This window comes from Siphateles boraxobius, unplaced genomic scaffold (genome assembly GCF_051911475.1).
Source record: "Siphateles boraxobius isolate OS27281-9 unplaced genomic scaffold, OSU_SipBor_1 25, whole genome shotgun sequence".
NCBI lineage: Eukaryota > Metazoa > Chordata > Actinopteri > Cypriniformes > Leuciscidae > Siphateles > Siphateles boraxobius.
This window is the reverse complement of record NW_027508866.1, coordinates 21,882,761-21,905,190: the sequence shown is the minus strand read 5'-3', so window position 1 is coordinate 21,905,190 and position 22,430 is coordinate 21,882,761. Positions and strand designations below refer to the sequence as shown.

Sequence of the window (22,430 nt, the reverse complement as noted above, 5' to 3'; positions counted from 1 at the left end):
AGTCAGCTCATTATTGTTTGAGGAGAAGTAAACGGGAGACGAAAAGCTACAAAGGCAAATATTCACAATGGTATGTATGTGTTGGTTTTAACCTGTAATCAAACATTTTATCAATCATTTGTTGTTTCTTTACCTTTTCTTACAAAACCCATAGCCCAATCAGTACAAACATAGTCTCTAAGTCTTAATAATTCACAAGATTTAACAAGTTCTCAAATTCATACGATGTTATACATATTTGTATACTCGTACATAATCCTGCAGCTTTTACTCCTAGTGCTGTCATTGGCTACTGCCTCAATTCCTGTACATATTTATCGCGATATTTGCAGGTCAGTTGCGGATGCCCCACACACTCAAAGTTTATATTAATTGCATTGTATTATTTAAAATTATTACAAATTGGACCCTGTCTGTTCATGTTCCAATGATACATGATGTCTCTCCACACCTCATGACCTACCTCTGTCTGTTTGCAAGAGTGGAAAAGCTAATCTGACTTGTCACACGACATCAGATACTCGATTATTTTGTCATGATCAGATCCGTTACACTGCTGATAACTGTCCCATTTGCATGTAAATCGTGTTATTTTTGCTTGCTATTAATGACATACTTTTAATCATGCCAACATATCCGTAAACTTCTTACATAAATGCATATTTTCGACTACTTAACAACATCTGGCACACGTGACCTGATGCCAAACATCGCGATGTGTTCGGAATGAGACTTCTTCAACGCTATTTCCTACTGATAAAATTTGCCTCTGTTATTGCCGCCACAGGTTTCCCATTGAAAGCAATGGAGTTCCTAATGCGCCACAGAGTGACGCCAAGGGGCGCCTTCGGCGTCTGCTATGTGACGCCTCGGGCGCTTGACAATGCTTCAGTTGTTGACGCCTTGGGAGCGAGAATGGGTTGTATATGCCTATAGTTCATTGTAATCGACCTAAATGTTTTAGACAATTTTCAATGAGGAGGAGTAAGGTTCTATGTAATATTTTATTATCCTCACAGCGCGTTGTGAGGGACGTGAGGGACGCGCAAAATATCCACCATGATGGGAGGCAGCGGTAGAGTCAAGGAGATCCTGAAAGGTGGTGAACTGTGTAGGGTCAGAGATGGAGGGATTTTGGCCAAGAAATACGGCACCACAGAAACTGGGCTTACGTAGCTCTACAGGATCTTCCGCCTGATCTATTATGGGGTGAGTTGGCCACAGGTTAGGGGGTTGGAGGAGGAAGGCAGGTCCTTGGTTCCACCTGCAAGGCTTACTTAAATCAGACAGCTGCTTCCCTCTAGTCAGATCGTCAGCTGGGTTGTTCTGGGAATCCACATAGCGCCAATCCAATCCTGGCTTTTGGTGAGTTACTGGATTTCAGCCACCCTGGTTCCAACAAAGACCTTATAGCGGCATGATTCTGAGAGAAGCCAATAGAGGACGGTGGTAGAGTCACTCCATAAAGTAGCCTGTCTGATGTTAAGAGTGAGCTCTGTTTGGAGAAGGTTGAACAGTTGAGCTCCAATGAGGACTGCGCACAGTTCAAGTCAAGCGATAGATAGTTGTAACACGGTACCTCGCCATTAGGAAGGACACATTCACCTGTTGACCATCTTCAGTGCGCATGTAGGCGACTGCGCCATAAGACTGCTCAGACGCATCACAGAAGATGTGCAGGTCTTGGATGGCTAAGGGGGTGTCTACTGTCCAATGGATAAGACAACGGGGCAGTACTATTGAGGAGAGATTAGGGAGTTCTCCTTCCCAGGAAAGCCAGGCTTCTAGAATGCTGTGGGAAAGGTTTGGGTCATCCCATTCTCTTGTCTTTGCCCACAGGTGCTGGACAATGATCTTGGCTCTTGTTGTGTAGGGGAGGATGTAGCCAAGAAGATCGTACTGGCTTGCAAGAACTCTGTAGATGTGACGCATGGTTGGAGTAGTAGCTTCAATGGCTCTGTGCTTGTATTACAGGGTGTCCGTATGGCAATTCCAGTGGAGGCCTAGAGTAGATTCCATGGGATCAAGGGAAGGATGGTGTGACAGCCAGAGCTCTGCCTGGTCTGACCTAGCATCAGGAGGGAGATCACAGATGACTTTGGGGCCTTTACTGGCCCATTGTCTAATCTCAAAGCCACCAAAGGAGAGGGTTGCACGCATGCAGTAAAGGAGATCCTTACCTTCCTTTGGTGTGGGGAGACTTTCAAGGCAGTTATCCACATCGAAACAATGCTGTATGGAATAGGTAACACGCTCATCTGGATGTGCATCCTTGGCGATCCTCTGAAGAGCATAAATGGCACAGCATGGGCTGGCGGTGGTCCCAAATGGGATGACTTGCCATTCATATACAGTTGGAGGGGATCTACTGTCTAGGTCACGCCAGAGGAAGCGCAGGAACAGGAAGGGTTTATCTCGGGGTAGCAGGTGCACCTGGTGGAACATGGACTTAACGTCTCCGCTGATGGCAATCTTATGCTGCCTGAAACGGAGGAGAACTCCAAGAAGGGAAGGCCCAAGGGTTGGACCAGGGAGCAATTGTGAATTCAGGCATTGATTCTGATAGGAGAGAGAACAATCAAATAAGGGCGGTGGCCTTGGTCGGACAGGCTGAAGGGTTCCCTCCCTTATGGGCTGGCAGCGAGTTTCCTGTTGCAGCCAGAAGGAGAAATCTTGGACGTTATAGGAAAGGGGACCTGGTCTGCTCAAAATCACGCTTCTCTTAAACTGACAAAAGTGCTCACTGGGTAGTTTCTCTAGTAACCGCTAGACATGTGAGCCACAGGTTATAGTGATTTTTTTTTCCACCATTTTCCGTGACCTAAAGTGAGAACTATTTACCGTTAATAAGTTGTTAACAAAGCATAAAAAAACATTATCTAACTCTTTACATATGAGCTAATTAAACAATTCGGGCAAATGAATCAATAATCAGGTAACAAGATGGGAGGGGCTAGACAATCGACAGGAGAGCACATGGCACAAGGAAACACATGCCAACATACAGCCTGTGAAAAACACAAACTGCATGTAACACAGCACAAGACAAAACAAAACATGACATGAAAACACACAATACAAGGCACACAAACAAGACTAAACAGGAGTGTCAGGGCTCTGTCACAAAACCAAGAAATAGACTGGACAGAAGTGACAGAACCCTGACAATACCCCTCCTGTAAAGGGATGCCATCCGGCGTCCCTAAGGAGGAACACCAAAAAACAATACAGGAACATGACATCTCCCCAGCATATAACACAAGATAAACAGAGACAAGGAGGGGAGAGAGGGAGGGAAGCCAAGACAAAGACAGCATGACAGTCCAGAAAGTCTCTAGAAGCGTCCAGGGAGGGACGGGAGGGTTGAACCAGGGAGGCTCAGGTGGATCTGGAGTCCCAGCAGAGGGCCAGGGTGAGACCGGAGGGACAGACCAGACAGGCTCCAGCAGATCAGAAGTCCTGGCAGAGGGCTAGGGCGGTGCTGGGAGGACAGACCAGGAAGGCTTCAGCAGATTAGGAGTCCCAGCAGAAGGCCAGGGCAGTGCCGGAGGGACTGACCAGCCAGACTCCAGGGGTTCAGGAGTCCCGGCTGAGGACCAGGATAACTGGAAGGAGGTGGGGGTGGGCCAGACGGGTCTGGATCCCTGGCAGAAGGCAGCTAACAGTATATTAATCTCGATCAAATATTAGAGACACAGTTACTGGTTAATAAAATGGTAACATGCATCTAACTCATAAAACAGCACTATATTAGAACATACCAAACTGTTAATAAAATAAAATACAATATAGATACCCAAGCCATGCTGCTGGACGACAGGCAACGAGCAAAGGACATGTAACATTTCAGTTGGAAGTGTGTTCCACAACTGAGAAGCTCTTACGGAGAAGCATGATTGGCTAAAGGAGGTGGACCTGAAAAGGATTACACAGTTCCCTCTCTGTGCTGATCCTGTAAATTGGTTGTTAGAATTTAACTTTTTAATAAAAATACTAATTGGCGGAGGAGCTTTTCCATTTGGGATCTTAAACATTTAAAAATTTTGCAGCTAAGTATATCATATTTGCCCAAAATATCACAGTGGTGGTAAGTATTGGATTTTCTTTGTAACACTTTATAGGCCTGCTTATACAAGGAGAGAATGGGCTTCAAATTTGTACCTTTAGCTAGAGACCAACTTGTCATACAGTATGTTAAGTGAGGGATAATCATTGAATTTAAATATAATTTTGATGCTGTAGTTGTTAGACAGTTTCTCATGTAGCTGAAATTAGCCAAACTGTATTTAGTTATTTGCACTACTTTCTTCACTCGTTTTTTAAAGGATAATGTGGAATCAAGGATAATGTCAAGATATTTAACATAGACTACTTGGATGATCTCTCCAGACACATAGACTTTTGGATAACAGTTAGGTTAAATGTGTTAAGCAGTGAAAGTAATTCACTGACATAGCTGTTATCTGGATTATCAACATGCAAATTGAAATCCAGATATTATTACACAGTCAAACTCTAAACAAATAAAAGACAATAGATCACCTAGTTCATCAAGAAAAACTCTAGGGGAGTGCTTTGGTGGTCTATAGATGACCAGTAATAGAATTTGAGGGGAACCCTTAATAATTCCACTCAAATACTCAAAAGAAACAAACTCGCCAAAAGATAGCTGTTTGCATTCAAAAGATTAATTAAAAATTGTGGCTATTCCACCTACTTTTTTGTTAGAATGAATGGCACTCATAAAATTATAATTAGGAGGGGCTGATTCGATGAAGATAGACACATTATTTGCCAGATCTAAACAAGTTTCAGTTAGAAATGGGCAATCAAGGTTATATGCACAAATAAGTTCATTAATTAAGAAAGACTTATTAAGTAAGGATCTGATATTTAAAAGAGCAAATTTAACTATGTTGATATGCTCTGCTTTAGAAATCTGAGTTTGTTTAGTCACTCTTTGAAGATTTGCTAGATTTAGCCCACAGGCTGGATGTAATCGATTTTTCCTATCACTTATTATTACTGGGATGGGGCTATTTGGGACACTAACCCTAGATGACACAAACTGAGTAGATGGACAGAGACCGAAGGGATTTTCATTTCCAGCAGGACCTTCATAACTTATCGATTGGGAAATATATAAGGGCACAGGGAGAGATTCAGCCTATTATTGATTTTTATTTCCACTTCCCTTTTATCCAAAGAGACAGAACTATTTGCATTGTATTTATCAATTGAAAATAGATCATACAATGCTAAATAATCTGTCAGCGTAGCTCACATTAAAGGGGATGCTTGCAAGTCGCAGCAGCATGTATTACGTGATCAGCAACATATTTCTGCTTCAAATATTATGCGTAGTTAACATGTTGGTTTCAGGCATTATTTTATTAAAGTGCATTTGTCAGTGCCGCACTCGTGTTGACTCTTGTTCTGCCTGACAGAATTAAAGGTGCTCTAAGCGATGTCATTCGTTTTTTAGTCCAAAACATTTTTTGTCACATACAGCAAACATCTCCAGCTGCCTGTCCCCTGAAAACACTGTAAAAAAAATGCTGTCTCTGCAGACACCCCAGGCTCCACAAACAAACTGGGCTAACCCGCAGCACGAAACATAACAAACTGTTCCAGCCAATAACCGACAAGAAGGATTTGGGGGTGGGGTTTGGAGGGTTAAGCCCAATTTATACTTCTGCGTCAAACTCACTCCGTAGCTACGTCGTAGGCTGTGCGTAGCGCGCGTACCCTACGGCGTACCCTGTCGTGCACTTGTCCAAAAATGTAACAACGCGTCAATTCTACGCGGACGCAAGCGCTGTGATTGGTCTGCTAGAGCCCCTACCTCATGCTCCCTCTGCATGTGTAATTGCCGTCCAACGCGAACAACGATGAGGAAGTATAAATGAAAACCAACGCGTAGTCTAGCGTAGAAGCTCCGGTGTAGGTCCGACGCAGAAGTATAAATCAGCCTTTTGTCACGGTTTATAAATCCTATGTTTCCTTCTTGTCTCGTGTTTCTGTTGTTGTGTGTGTGTGTGTGCTGATTAGGTGGGCATGCCAGCCCATTAGCAATCATCAGCGATCACTCATCACTCCCGTCAACAGCTGCAGCTCATCTCATCATGTATATATATACTCCTCACTTTCTCATCTTCTTTGTCAGATCGTTGTTTGTGGTTCTCATTACCTGACACCTTTAGTGCACGGAGGAGGAGGGAGGGTCTAGCTAGCCTCCGTTTTGTTTGACAATACTTCGAACGTCAACAAGAAGTGACGTCACCCAACAACGCTCTGAGCTCCTTTAAAAGCCTGTGCTGAAGGCGTAGCGGTTTGGCCAATCAGATAAAAGGGGCGTTTCAGCGCTGCCCACATGTGCTAATTTAATATCGAACCCATAAACCCATTTCTCTTTATTCCATTCCAAACAGGATATGAAATTATCAAAACTTACACGGACCCTATAGGCCTACATGTTGTTCATTGTTAGTTCATGTTAACTAATGCATTAACTAATGTTAACAAATACAATCTTTCAGTAAAGTGTTACCATTTTTTTGAACCTATTCTAATTTACATTTTATCAGTGAAGCTTGAAAGGTAATGTCGCATTCAAAACTATCTGTGTTAATTCTTTCCCCAAATCACACACCGCCATTTTGTCCACTGAATATTCAATACTGAATATCTGAACACTGAATATCACAAGTAGCCATGAATATAAATGAATACTATATCCGAAAAGAAACAGCTACTTACCCTGAACTTTAAATGTTTTTCTGATACTCAGTCCAGTTGCTGTCTCTTTTTTCTCTTTGGAGGGACATGAGGGGAGGTGTGATTGCATAAACTGCTTATAGTCTTACAAGTTAGTCTAGTCATCTTTTTTTTTTCTTTAAGGCTCATTAACTTTTTTAACCCTTGTGTTGTTGAAAACCTATTACACTTGTGGTGTTCACTGTCAAAAATGACCGGCCTACAAAAAATTGCTTATAAATTACTTGTTATATGCTATTTTATCACCAAATATTGGATTCAATCTTTTTGTCAACCTTTTTTGTATATCTTCTTGAACGGATTAATCGTAGGCCTCAGTCATACACCTTCTTTTAATGAATTGCACGAAAATACAGCAAGGTTTGTTAACTCTGCTTATAGAAAATGAAGAACAAAGAATGAGCATCAGGTGTGTTTTTCTTTTTATTTCTTTAATTAACTTATTAAGCCAATGTAAACTGTAAACTCTTAGCATCTTTTGTTGTAATTCATTAACTTGCAGCTTTTAACAAGATTAATGATGATCATGATCAATGACAGTTTCTTGGACGAGTAAACATTGAAATTCAATTAAAATTTACCGTCAACTACAGACGTTTCATCCATTGATTCCGCCATGTTTCACTGACATGCCCCAAACTCGTACAGATCGGGGCTTAAAGAAAATCCCAAGCTCCCCACTGGTATTTATAACATTGTGGTGGCGTTCAAGTGCATTCAACTCGTAATTATGATCTACGAGATGACTTGAACGCACCATTAGTCACTCCCTGTATATAATATGTTTTCTTTTCTCACAAATGACTTTAAGGATAAACATTATTTTAAAAGTTTATAATTATCTTACATATGACTAATTAAAAATTAACCACAAAACATAACATGCTAAATGGGGGATATCTATATCTAGCATATTAAAAAAAGTAATTGTCAGAACGTCATCTCTCAGTTGCTGAATGTCGCCAAAGTCCTTTTAGCAGCAAGAGTTCTCACCTCCACCAGGTGTTCTTGCTCACATTACTCCTCTGCTTCATGACCTTCACTGGCTACCTGTGGCATCACGTATTCACTTTAAGATATTGCTTCTAACATTTAAGGCATTAAATGGTCTTGCACCTCCATATCTGTCTGATCTACTCTTACCACCCTGTCTGGTCCCTTAGATCAGCTGAACTTGGTTTATTGTCCATCCCTCGTTTTGGTTGTCTAGGTGGAAGGTCATTTAGTGTTAATGCTCCTAAATTATGGAATTCACTACCCCTTACACTTCGTAATGTCTAATCTGTGGCTTCATTCAAGACTTAGCTATCTATTTAACATCTATTTTGGATAATGTGACTATGTGTCCTATGTGTTTGTAATGTGTGTAAATGTATTGTAATGTGCAATGTAAGGTGACCTTGAGCTATAAGGCGCTATATAAATAAAACTTGTTCTTCTTCAATGACCACTACTATAGATATGTTCAGTCGCTGTCTCTTTGGACTACGAAACACGAGGGGAGGTGTGATATAGTTCCAAAAAATAAATTAGAAGAACATTTTGAATTTGCCTATTTATTTTGAATTTGGATAAATAGGCTCTTGGACTATGAGGGCTCCCTGGAACTTACTGTAGGGCCCTATGTGAATATGAAGACCCCAAAACCTTTTATAGATCTATTATCCACTCCTGTTTGAAAATATATTTATTAGAACCAATCTTTGAGCTTATTTTTTGTATGAAAGGTATTGGAAAAACAACTATTTATTATTACAGCATAACTGCACACTAAGTTGAAGTGTGACAAAAATTTTAAACATTGCCTAATTTTTTATTTGCATAATTGTCTGTTGCCTAATTATAAATAATCCAAAAAAATGGGCCTAGAGAGAGCAATAGAGTATGTTTTAGCAAAGTCATTATTTAAAATTTGAACTGTAAAAAATAAAAACGTACACGACCCTTCGCTCTACAGTTGTTTGAACGACTGTAAAAGATGCACCTTCAAATAATAAAGGCAATTAAGCAGAGTGTATATTGGAAATTACAGATTTTCTTTTTTTTACTGGTCAAACCCAAATTTTAGTAGCCACAGCACTCAAAACGACTGGTCCAATCAGATTGTAATACCTAACAGCACTAGACTAGTGGATTTTGTGAGACTATGAGGGGTGGACCTCATTTCTTCTAGATCCGACCGGTGGCAAGAAAAGTTTCTAGATTTTAAAGTTAAATGCTTTAATCTGAACATTGAGACTTCAGAAATATAAGAGCTCAAAAACCCATGTTCAGCAGGCAGCCTATGAATATAAATCATCAGAAAGGATTATAAAATATTGGGGGTTGTAAAAAAAAACCTTCAATCACAATAAGTGTATTGTGATTCTCAAAACATTTGGAGACCAAACAGAATTTCATTAAGTTTAGTAACAACATGTAACAATGTTTACATAAAATATGGTAAATAGCAGGTAGGCCTACCATATATAGCAACATGTTATTTTTTCTTAAGGAAACATCTCTCACTAATGCTGTAAACATAACGTTAATTACAGGGAGTTGGTATTATTATTGAAGGGTAAAATTAACAACTCAAATATAACGCGGTTGTTATAATAATAGTGTTATAATATTTGTAATGATAGCCTCGAGTCAAATTATAATATGAAATATGTGACATATCTCCAGTTGTTTTATTGACCTATTTCCGTGGTTGAAGCACTGATTGAGTGATTACATGAATCAGAATCAGAATCAGAAAGAGCTTTATTGCCAAGTGTGCTTGCGCACACAAGGAATTTTCCTTGGTACTGAGGCTTCCAGTGGACATATACAATTACAGATACAACAAGTAATAGTAATACAAATAGTAATACAAATTATACAAATAAAATTATAAAAAATATGAAAATACTATAAAAATATATGGTCACAGTTGGGTTTTGTCAGAATAAACATTTACAGATAATGAACATATTTACAGTATTTTGTATAGTATGAATAAATATAAATATAAATATCACCTGAATTTTTAAGATATTGCACTAAACAGCGGGAGTATTGCACTTACAGGCATATGCCTTGGGAGATATGTTAACTGTTCAGGAGGGAGATGGCCTGTGGGAAGAAACTGTTCCTGTGCCGAGATGTTCTAGTGGCCAGTGATCTGAGTCGCCGTCTTGACGGTAACAGTTCAAACAGGTGGTGTCCAGGGTGAGTGGAGTCTGTGATGATTTTACCTGCTCTCTTCCTCACTCTGGAAGAGTAACGGTCCTGGAGGTTTGGCAGGGGGGCACCAATGATCCTCTCCGCAGTCCGGACTGTCCGTTGTAGTCTCCTGATGTCTGATTTGGCAGCTGAACCAAACCAGACAGTGATGGAAGTGCATAAAAACAGACTCAATAACGGCTGAGTAGAACTGAATCAGTTGCTCCTGTGGCAAGTTGAACTTCCTCAGCTGGCGAAGGAAGTACAGTCAACCTCCAGTCTGTAAGCAGACTCGTCACCGTTTTGGATGAGACCGATGACAGTGGTCTGCAAATTTCAGGAGCTTGACAGTGGGGTCTTTAGAAGTGCAGTCATTAGTGTACAGGGAGAAGAGCAGTGGGGAGAGAACGCACCCTTGGGGAGCGCCAGTGCTGATTGTGAGTGTCTTGGATGTGTGTTTCCCCAGTCTCACTCGCTGCTGCCGGTCCGTCAGGAAGCTGGTGATCCACTGACAGATCGAGGATGGCATGGCGAGCTGGGTCAGTTTGGCTGTGAGAAGACCAGGCATGATGGTATTGAAGGCCGAACTGAAGTCCACAAAGAGGATCCTTGCATAAGTCCATGGTCTGTGGAGATGTAGCAGGATATAATGAAGTCCCATGTTGCCTGCGTCATCCACAGACCTGTTTGCTCTGTAAGCAAACTGAAAGGGATCCAGCAGGGGTCCGGTGATGTCCTTCAGGTGGGCCAGCACCAGTCTTTCAAACGACTTCATGACCACAGACGTGAGAGCGACAGGTCTGTGGTCATTATGTCCAGTGATTTTGGGTTTTTTGGGGACAGGAATGATAGTGGAGCGTTTGAAGCAGCAGGGAACTTCACACTGCTCCAATGATCTGTTGAAGATCTGCGTGAAGACCGGGGCCAGCTGGTCAGCTCAGGCTTTTAAACAAGCAGATGAGATGCCGTCTGGGCCTGAGGCTTTCCTAGTCTTCTGTTTTTTGAAGACTCGGCTCACGTCCTCCTCACAGACCTTAAGCTCAGGTTGGATGGCAGGAGGGGGGAGTAATAATGGGAGTGCAGGAGGTGATGCTGAATGTTTGAAGTGCAGATCAGACCGGGTGTGTGGTGTGAATGAGGGCTTTTCAAACCGGCAGTAAAATGAATTTAAATCGTCAGCCAGGTGTTGATTGTCCACAGATCGAGGGGATGGTGACTTGTAGTTGGTGATGTTCCTCAGGCCATTCCAGACTGATGATGGGTCGTTGGATGAAAACTGTTTTTTCAGTTTATCAGAGTAGTTCCTTTTAGCAACTCTGATCTCCTTTGTCAATCTGTTTCTGGCCTGGTTATACAAGATTTTATCCCCACTTCTGTAAGCATCCTCTTTGGCATGACGAAGGTGTTTGAGTTTCCCAGTAAACCATGGTTTATCATTAGTGAATGATAAGAATGTCCTGGTAGGAATGCATGTATCCTCACAGAAACTTATATATGATGTTACAGTATCTGTGAGCTCATCCAGATCGCTGGTAGCAGCTTCAAAAACAATCCAATCAGTGCAATCAAAGCAGGCCTGTAGATTCTGCTCTGCTTCATTAGTCCATCTTTTTACAGTCCTTATTACAGGTTTAGCTGATTTCAGTTTCCGCCTGTAGGTCGGTATGAGATGATGATACATTTCAGCAAGTTGTAGGCTACTGTATCTTCCAAAATAGTTCATTCGAGTTTATTTAATTACTATTAACAAAAGAAGAGCTTTAGATCAGTTCACGTGCCGCTTGAACCATAGACAGTAAAAGAAACCGAGGAGGTACAGCGATCTGTCACGTCACTTTAAAGAGCGCCAAAACGGTATTTAATGTTTGAATTTCGTAATAAACTTGACATCATTTGAAAGCTGAGACGTTGTTTCATATCAAAAGTAACCTGACTTCTTTTTCACTAAAATTCAATAATGCAAGAATTTACGTCGCTCCGGTCGCGTGTCTCGCGATCATATGAAACAGCTGACGGACTGATCCATTGTCATAGAGGGATGCCTTTGTGACAAGAATGGTATTTTTATTCAGACATACAACAATTTGATACTTTTTTATTATACTAGGAATAAGTGAACACATTAGTTTTTCAATAATTTTTTTTACATATTAACTTGAACTTGTCCAAAAGCAGTATGTTATGTTCACATCGACGTGTCATCAGATGGTTCAGTCCGAGGATGGCCGCTGCTGTCGGTGTAAATAAACAGGCGTCGATGGAGCCGTGTGCGCGACACGGCCGCGGAAATACTTCTAATGCGGTGAAGGTACGACATACATGACATATATAACTATTACACCAGATGTTTATCTTATAAAAATCATGAGACGGATGTTTTTTTGGGTGCCGGTTGAATTCACTGAGATTCTGCAGGGCGGTAGCACGCTAATGATAGCATCATTCAAAACTATCACTGCGGTTTTATATTAAACACACTGTTGCACACTCATTTAAAAGTTCGATTAAAAACAATTCGGTATGAAGTAGTGGGTTATATTGATACATGTAACTTACAGTTATGACAGCAGTGGTGCTGAATAGGTTAGCTGTCTAGCTAAATGACTAACCGGTCAGAACACTAGAAAGGGGATTTTTCCTCAAAATACTCAAATTATAGGGTTATTTGAGAAATTCTGGAGATATATTTATGGATGTTTACATGTATGTGTGTATGTATTTAAGGCTTATTCTTATAAATGGATACAATGTCTATGTATGAAAATATTTTACTTCATAGGTATATACTGTAGTAATTACGGCCTCTAAACATTAAATTAAACATTAAATAATACATATATTACGTTATATATTATATATATGTATAATTGCAAACATGTGTCAATCACAAATTTTAATCCCACATATGCTTGTCATTGTGAAGGTGTTGGAGTGTGGTGTGTGCGAGGATGTGTTTTCTCTACAGGGGGACAAGGTCCCGCGGCTGCTGCTGTGCGGACACACGGTGTGTCACGACTGCTTGACCCGTCTGCCTCTCCACGGCAGGGCAGTCCGCTGCCCCTTCGACAGACAGGTCACAGAGCTGGGTGAGCTTAACATTGCCGTTCTGTTCTTTATAATTACTGTATAGTTCTATATTTAGACTTTCTCTAGTATAAAGTAACATTTTCTCATTGTGGTCTGCAGGGGACTCGGGCGTGTGGGGCCTGAAGAAGAACTTTGCCCTGCTAGAATTGCTTGAACGGCTACAGAATGGGGCATCCCATCAGTCAGGCATGTCAGAGGATTCACTTCGGGAGATGGGCGAGGTTCGAAATATGCGATTTCAGTTTTAAAATGTGTATTTATATTCAATAAATAATAATAATTTATATAATAATAATTGTGATTATTCTTTGTTCACGATTATAACTGTTAAATGTCTTTAGAATATTTTTGTTATTTATTGAACACTTTTTTTATTGCTGCTGACTCATTTTTATCAAAGCAATAAATTGGGCTGTGTAATACAGTGATTTTATTGTGGATATTTGCCATGTTTCCATTAGTGTGTAATCCGCTGTGATGAGGATGAGACTCACACTGCTTCCATGTACTGCACAGTGTGTGCCACACACCTGTGTGCCGAGTGCTCCCAGCTCACACACTCCACCCGGACGCTGGCCAAGCACCGGCGCGTGCCCCTGGCAGACAAGCCCCATGAGAAGATGCTCTGCCCGCAGCACCAGGTGCACGCCATCGAGTTTGTGTGCCTGGAAGACGGCTGCCAGCCTGGGCCGCTCATGTGCTGCGTGTGCAAGGAGTACGGAAAGCACCATGGGCATAAGGTGCAGAAATACAATGCAACTCAGTTCAAAACGACTTGATAACCTTTAGGCATAGAATTTGGCATGGATTGATTCTCTTTCGATCCCGTATCGATTCTTTTTCTAATTTCTTCAAAGATTTTGGAATGTAACAACAATGCTTGTTTTTTTTTAGATGCATTGTTTAAAAGTCATTTCGGATGCAACTGAATTGAAATATTCAAGAAATATCTTAATATGTCTTGTTTTAAATAATTAATAATTTGTTTTGCTGATGTTTCTGGTGCAATAAAAAGTCTGAAGCAGGTTTATTATCAATAACTAAAACAAACTAAAACCATTAAAACATCTGTTACTTAAAATAAATAAACATTAGCTAAAATGAAAATAAATGTACAGAAAATTATTTCATGTACTTGCCAAGGCAACATTTAAAATACTAAAATAACTCAAATTGAAATAAAATAAAAATGGTATAAACAATTGTTTTCAAAACTCCCCCCAAAAATCACTAAACTTTACCTAACATTAAAAGGAAAGCTGAACATTTTTATATTTAAAATTGCATGTAGTGTTTTTTAAACTTGCCTATTTCTAGATTTATAACGAGTTATGTAATCGATTTGCTGTTCACTGTATTGAATCAAATTGAATTGTTCTCAGTTACCTTATCAAATACAAAATTTATAAATATAGAATCAAATCTATTGGCTGTCAACCAAACAATTCTTACCCTGAGGGAGTTTCCTTTGTGTGGAAGTTTAGCAGAAACTGCAGAATGGGAGATAATTCTGCAACAAATAATGTATAGCAAAAATTTTAATGCATCCATCAAACAAAGCATGGATTAAAAAGGTTGTGTATTTTTAGAATTGTTATTGGATTATTGAAATATTTCTGGGTAATTTAAATGTAATGTTTTGTTCCCGTTTTCAGTCACTTGTTCCCTGATCTCTTTTCATGAAAATGTTTTACCAGCATGCTGTACTAGAGGGTGAAGCCAACCAGATTCGAGGGTCCATCCTGGATATGGCACACTGCATCCGTACGTTCACAGAGGAAGTGTCGGAGTACTCCAGGAAACTAGTGGGCATTGTGCAGCAGATTGAAGGAGGAGAGCAGATCGTGGAGGACAGCATGGGCATGGCTCACACTGAACATGTATGAGAGTGTTTTTGGGTGATTGTAATCGCCTAAAGCATTTGCATCTGTGTAAGTTCTCCTTCACATCTTGGTTTCTCCTCAGGTCCCAGGAACAGCGGAGAGCGCTCGTTCTTGCGTACGTGCCTACTTTGCTGATCTACACGAGACCCTGTGTCGTCAAGAGGAGATGGCTCTGAGCGTGGTGGACGCACACGTGCGAGAGAGGCTGATCTGGCTTCGACAGCAGCAGGAGGACATGACCATACTGCTGTCACAGGTGTCCACTGCCTGTCTGCACTGCGAGAAAACACTGCAGCAGGTACACACTCCGTCACGTCACACACTCGGCTGGATCAGAAGCAGTTCGGGAATTTCAGTTGGTTTGTTGTGTTTTTTTTGCCAGGATGATTGCAGGGTGGTTTTGTCGAAACAGGAGATCAACCGACTGCTAGAGACACTGCAGAAACAGCAGCAGCAGTTTACAGAGCTGGCCGACCACATTCAGCTGGATGCAGGCATCCCTGTTACTTTCACTAAGGTACTTTACATAGCCTTGTTTGCACAGTATGGACACAGCGACGGATGATATATGACTTTTATAAAAACATACAATTAAAGGGTTAGTTCACCGAACCCGTAAGACCTTCGTTCGTCTTCGGAAAACAAATTAAGATCTTTTTGATGAAATCCGAGAGCTTTCTGACCCCTCCATAGACAGCAATGCAACAACCACTTTCAAGGCCCAGCAAGGTAAAAAAGACATTGTTAAAATAGCAGGGTTCCCGCGGATCTTTAAAAAGTCTTAAATTAGATTTTTAAAATATAAGGCCATAAAAAGTCTTATAAAGTCTTATTTTTACTTATGAAAGGTCTTAAATTTTAGATGACACTTTGACTTAGACTTATCTAAATGTTTTCCAAATTAAAACTATCTAATTAGCGTAGTATCATTTTTTATTATTCTATCTTTGTGGATTTGCTTGTTCACGTGTCAATTCGCATCACATTCGCGGCAGAATAACATCTGTCTCCTGCACGCGAGAGAGGAGAGAAGAAGAAAGTTGGCAAATGTCAGTTCAGTCGTAAGTTCATTCTTTATGTGCGTATGGGGTGTGCGATGTGTATTGTAAGCATTGTTTTAACGATGTACGAGGCACTATGAGCTGACATCGCATTTGTCTCTCGTGCTTTCACTGCGTGATGTGTGCAGTTATAGGTATGTCCCCAAATTAGTTTTTGTCTTATATTCATATCATATTATGTTCTTATATTAGAATATATCATCAGTAAGAGTGGCGTTTTCCCGTGCACAAGTGATATATTTATGTTATTCAATAGTTAAAATAAAAATAAATTAACATTGTGAGTTACTTTTTAGACGCCATATTGTCAATATTGTTTGTTTTCCCTTTACTTCGCCGACTAGAATTTCAAAACGAAACCGTAGTCTCAATGCAACAGACAGCGATGATTTCTTGACTGAAATCCACGTTTTGAACCATTTTAACGATTCAATGAACAATCACTTGTTTCTTTCCCGAATGAATCAGCCGTTTGAACAAATCGGTTGAATGAATGAATGACTCCCTCAACTCACTTATGGTATTAAGACAGTGACTTGCTGCCACCTACTGGCGGTTTTAGTTTCATATTTAAAGGGTATGTTCGGCGTTTTACAAGTAAAGCCCTGTTTTAAGATCGTTTCTGATGAAATCGAACGGTTAAGATTAAAATTTGGACACATGCTGCTGTCCCGAGAATTTTAGGTTTTTGTGTTAGCACCCCCCCACCTATACTATGGTTTCATAGGGGCACTGGAAGAATCATTCATAAAATTATGACTTTTGTGCTAACACAAAAACCTAAAATTCTCGGGACAGCATCATGTGTTCAAATTTTAATCTTAACCGTTCGATTTCATCAGAAACGATCTTTAAACAGGGCTTTACTTGTAAAACGCCGAACTTACCCTTTAAAGTACCCTTTAATTAAAATGTTAAAATTAGAATATTTAAATTTCATATTTTCAATTTCAAGAACATTTCATATTTAAATATTGAATATTGATTAAAAAAAACTACCTCATACCTTCATTTATGCAATTGTAAATGGAGTGTAAATATAATGCCACTTCTGATGCCGTGTCTGTGTCACCTCTGCACTGCAAAGATGGATTTTGATTGAATGATTTAATTTGACTGGTAACGGTGGCACGGTATAATTATTGTGTAATTAAGTATTACTGTATAAATTAGTATAATTACTGTATAATTTAATTTGAATAATTTGAATGTTAGTATTTGACATAAAAGGTGATGCAAAGCTCTAAATAAGTTTAGGAAAAATGTCCATATATTGTTGAAAATGCCCCTGGAAATCAATTTAAGGTGGCAAATATTGCACAATAATTAATAATTTCTGTCACTACTGTGAACTGACCACTGCATAGAATATGAAAAATATGAATATCTTCGTGATTCAGCTGTCAACAACAGGCCCATACCAGCCATTGCACCAGCACAAAAACACAATCAGTAAAATATCCTCTAATTATTATCAACAAAACGTTTAAAATATCGAGATATATTTTTGTCAATAATGCACACCCCTAATGTACGGTATTAATTTTGATTTCTTCAGGTCTTAAAAAGGTCTTAAAAAGCCTTAAATATGACTTTAAAAAGTGTGCAGGAACCCTAATAGTTCATGTGACTACAGTCGTTCAACTTTAATGTTATGAATTAACCCCCCAAAAATAGCAACTTTATTCAACAATCTCTTCTCTTCCACATCATTCTTCTACGCTGTTGAAGTAGTGTAAATAGTGCAGCGCTTCTGGATCTACGTCAGAACGCCGCTTCACTATTGGGCAATGCTGTTCACATGAGCAACACGACACATGCGTGTGATGCTGGCGCAGGAGCTAGCCAATAGGGAGGTAGTGTTCTTACGTAGGACCAAGACGCGCGACACGGTTTACACTACGTCAACAGCGTAGGAGAATGACCTTGAAGGTGAATGACGACATGACGAATGTCGGGGAGTGATTAATGTCAGAAATTTTTTGGGTGAACTAACCCTTTAACATTTAACACATACGAGTAAACGCAAAGTTTGTGATCTGAGTTAATTTAAGAGGTCATGCCATGATGTATCGATCATCTATTGGTCACACATCTCCACTTCGTATGGGGGTAAACATTCTCAAATCAGAGTTCACCAAACTTGAACTTTGGTGCACAACAAACTTTCCATGAGTTTGCATATCCAGTCTCCTGCATTTGCATGCATATGAATGGAAGTCAGTGTAGTGTAGTGTAGTGTGACCATCCCTTTCGTCAAACAAACAGATGCCTCTAGTAGTGTACTGCACACAGATCAAACATTGTAATGCAATGTTATATGTTTACTTTTGGCTTATGGGGGCTTAAACGACCGCTAATGGCCATTGTCTGCGTGCAAAATGATATGGCTAGACTTTAAACAGAATTCCGTACGAATGTCTAGGGATATGTTTGAAGAATTCTGTGCCAAGGTCAGACATCTTGTTGGGTCTAATGCACAATACCATGGTGTTTTACATGCACAAATGGTCACAACACGTCATCAGTATGCAAATAATGTTTCCATCATCTTAAAGGAATAGTTCACTTCAAAATGAAAATTCTGTCATCATCATTTACAAGTTGTTTCAAACCTGAATGAATTTCTTTCTTCTGCTGAACACAAAAGATATTTTGAAGAATATCAGTATCCAAACAGTTGATTTACCCCCATTGACTTCTGTTGTATTTTTTTTCCTAGTATAGAAAGTCAATGGGGTCCATCAATTGATTTATTATTGACATTCTTCAGAATATCTTCCTTTGTGTTCCAGAACTTTCATTTTGAAGTGAACTATTAAACAAACACAAAACTCAAGATAATCTGCATCTAGTGCATTCAATCTCTGTGTTAATAGATTTTGAGAGTTTATTTGCATTAACTTTATTTTCAAAATGCGCATCAAAAATAGTTGGATGGAAAACCCTGACTGATATATGTATATGTATGTGGGTGCTCTGTTAGCTTTTCCTTCCTCAGTACCTTGCCTGATCTGTTGGGTAACAGATCTGGCAAGGTACTGAGGAAGGAAAAGCTTTTTGTTCCAAGACCTCAGAATTGACAAATTAAGCAATGGTATGACAGCATGAACTTTTACAGCTCGAACTAACTTTGGCTTGTCTGGTTGTGTTATTAGCGTGCTAAGAAAGGAACTACTGTACTTGAGCTGAGTTTTGTGTTGTTATGATGTTTGATATCCATTTAAAACAGATGTGTCCATCTTCTTTTCCAGGACAACCGTGTGCACATTGGTCCAAAGATGGAGATACGGGTTGTGACTTTGGGCTTAGATGGAGCTGGCAAAACTACTATTCTCTTCAAACTGAAGCAAGATGAGTTTATGCAGCCCATACCGACCATAGGTATCCTTGTGCAACGGATATACATGTACAGAAATGCAAACATGCAACGGTGTTTAGATAATGAAGGATTATTTTTCTTTTTTAGGTTTTAATGTTGAAACTGTTGAATATAAAAACCTGAAATTCACCATTTGGGATGTGGGTGGCAAGCATAAACTCCGCCCACTCTGGAAACACTACTATCTGAACACTCAAGGTAACACGCAGAGCTGCTGCTTCTAGAGTTAAAAATTCACTTCACACAATCACATTACTTGGACTTTAATGAGTGTGTATGACTGAAGCTGGTCATTTGTTCTGTCTCCCAGCGGTGGTGTTTGTGATTGACAGCTGTCACAGAGACCGGCTGATGGAGTCTCACAGTGAACTGGCCAAACTGCTGACCGAGAAAGAGCTCAGAGATGCTCTGCTGCTCATCTTCGCCAACAAACAGGTGAGAGATGTGAACAAATGATTGGTGTGAACATGGCATTAAAAAAATCAATAATAATGCACTTTAAGAATCTCCTTTATCAAACTGGAAGATTTCACAGATTAAAAAGATTGTCTGTGGAATCATTACATTTTTATTAATTACATATTCATTTTTGTAGTTACAAATAAAAAATGCACTTTTGTATTGGGGGTTATACTTTATAGGCTGTTTTTGATAAGTTTCATGGACCCTAGAATATTTTGTTGTGTGAATATCTGAACATGCAATATATCAAAAGAAACAACAGAGCCTCTGTTTTTAAACAAAACCCATTTTATTCTAGCTTCATGAATTATTTTTTTATTAACACCTGAATGTGGGTAAGTTTTATAAAAAAAGCAAAATTTTGAACAAAAAGCTGAGAAAATCAGGCTTGTTTTTTCAACGCCTACAACGTGCATAGGCAATGCTTTAAACGCTTGTTTTATTGGAGATTCTCTACTCTTTCAGAAGATGCAGGTAACATAGGTTTTGCCAGTATGTGTATGTCCACTGTGAACTCTTGACAAAGACTCTTTGACGTGTGTCTCTGTAGGACGTCCCCGGCGCGGTGTCCGTGGAGGAGATGACGGAGCTCCTGAGCTTACACAAACTGTGCTGCGGGCGCAGCTGGCACATCCAAGGCTGTGACGCCCGCAGTGGCATGGGGCTTCACGAGGGCCTGGACTGGCTCTCACGCCAGCTGGTGGCCGCAGGAGTTTTGGATGTGGCCTGAGGGACGCTTACCCACCCTCAAGACTTATGACTTACAACTCAAGCCTGTCCGTGTCATTTGCACAGTCACCCTGCTCATGTTTACCCATGTCTTACCATCATACATTAGTAGACTTGCTGCTGTGTGCGCTTGTGGTTCAATGGTGTTCATAAATGGAGCTCATATAGGACTCCAGGTTAAATATACAAGGCAATATCCTGCAGGTTATCACCAAACATAATTTCAGCTCATCACTCAGTTTCTAAATAAAAAAAAAGTATGGGCAAAAAGCCTATGGGCAAATGTGCTCCAAAGACTTCCATTGGAAATGCTTTACTGTTTAAAAAATAATAGTATATATGCAGATGCTGTTCATGAAGTTGATTTACATGAACTATTCCTTTGAGAAGTTAACGAACATGACTAACTAAACTTACTGTCTCTTCTGTTAAAACATAGAAACTTAACATCTGGATTATGATGCTTGTCTTTTCAAGGTCAGTTTGTTTAATCGCCTAATAGTACCTAATGCCTGGAGTTATTTCTAGATGTGCTTAAGCAAACTAAACTATACTGGTCATTTTTGTACAGACACCCATATAAAATTACTGTATATCATGTGTGCAAACAGCACAAGGTTTATATAGATCTATTAAATGTTTTAATCGTAGGTAAAGCCCCGTAGATAAAGATGAAACTAGGCTCCATCACCAGATTCACGGATACTACATGTGAAGTGCCTGTTGTGTCAGATTAACCATAGTTACTGAAATCATTGGAAAGGTCATGTGATCAAATCCATTGCCATTGATCAAACATTACATGCAAATAGTTGGGTGAATTTCACAAAACATGTATAGGTCATGCTTCCCTTTAATATTTAATTTATTTCGCATTAATTTCTAAAATGAAACTTGTTCTAGGAACATTGAGTTATTGCATTATAGCATTGTTTATTACAATCAAGCACATTCTACCCTTATATTCTTATTACTGTAATATGTGAAATTGTTTTAGACAATTAAGTATTTAGACGTGGTTCTATTGCCTTTATGGATATTTATTAAAGTAATATTAAAATCATCACTGGGATTTAAACACTGTAAGGAGTATAATATGCTTAATTGTTATGAAAATGTAAATGTTAAAAATTAATATTTTGATTTTGGGGGTAAACTGACCAACACATGTTTTTTGATGTTGTTGTGAGATTCACCTAAAGGCATACCATTATTCTTAACATCTCCAGCTGTTTTTATGGCTGTTGTGAGTTTTTGGGGGCTTTAAATATTTATTGAAATGTCCTTTGTGGTCTTATGACTGATGCATGGGTGTAGGTGTATTTTCACCTTGTATGAAGAGATGGATGTTTGTGGCAAAAAAACAATGTTACTGATTATTTATATTTTAAAGGAGAATTGTAGTTATCATGGGGAAAAAAAGTTTTCAGTTCACCAGTCCACTGCTTAATATCTGGCTATACCTTGATTTGTTGGAACAAGTATTTCTTAGCATCTTAAAAGCAAAAACATTAACATTTATTGATATACTTCATGTATAACGCAACTGTGGCCGTACGTAAACGCTCCATTACTTGACATTATCTGCATTAGTCCAGTTTAGAAACCATCCTTTGTTTTGAATCATTGATCCTCATTGCCATGTAATGTTGAATAACTGTACTTCGATAAAAAGCATGTGTGAAGACTTTCCCTGTCCCCTATTGCAGGAGGATCTGAAGTTATTGTTGATGTGAGTTTTGGAAGCCTCTCAAGAAGCACACTACTCACCCACATTTGTTGTTGATTTGACCACATCTTTTTGTATAACCATTCATAATGTTACGCTATTAAAAACCAAGCTGAATGATGCATCACTAA

The 22,430-nt window shown here is 39.5% G+C and overlaps 1 protein-coding gene and 1 long non-coding RNA gene across 3 annotated transcripts in view; both read left to right on the top strand.

Annotated features, from left to right (window-relative positions):
• LOC143750246 (uncharacterized) overlaps positions 1-22,430 on the top strand; it is an 85,616-nt gene continuing 63,186 nt past the window's right edge. Inside the window, exon 1 of the long non-coding RNA XR_013207136.1 lies at positions 1-70. This is a non-coding gene — a long non-coding RNA (uncharacterized LOC143750246). The remainder of the gene's footprint in view (positions 71-22,430) is intronic.
• On the top strand, positions 12,168-22,430 carry trim23 (tripartite motif containing 23). 2 transcript variants are annotated; one of them, XM_077243162.1, is made up of 11 exons: positions 12,168-12,274; positions 12,890-13,052; positions 13,153-13,274; positions 13,515-13,793; positions 14,751-14,933; positions 15,019-15,234; positions 15,319-15,453; positions 19,252-19,381; positions 19,467-19,577; positions 19,690-19,814; positions 20,392-22,430. In XM_077243162.1, the coding sequence occupies exons 1-11, from the start codon at positions 12,188-12,190 to the stop codon at positions 20,569-20,571; spliced, it is 1,731 nt and encodes a 576-aa protein (XP_077099277.1). In that variant the 5' UTR covers positions 12,168-12,187; the 3' UTR covers positions 20,572-22,430. The 2 variants fall into 2 exon arrangements, with proteins under 2 accessions (XP_077099277.1, XP_077099278.1); XM_077243163.1 differs by lacking the exon at positions 13,153-13,274 and having other exon boundaries at positions 12,172-12,274; positions 12,890-13,039; positions 13,605-13,793.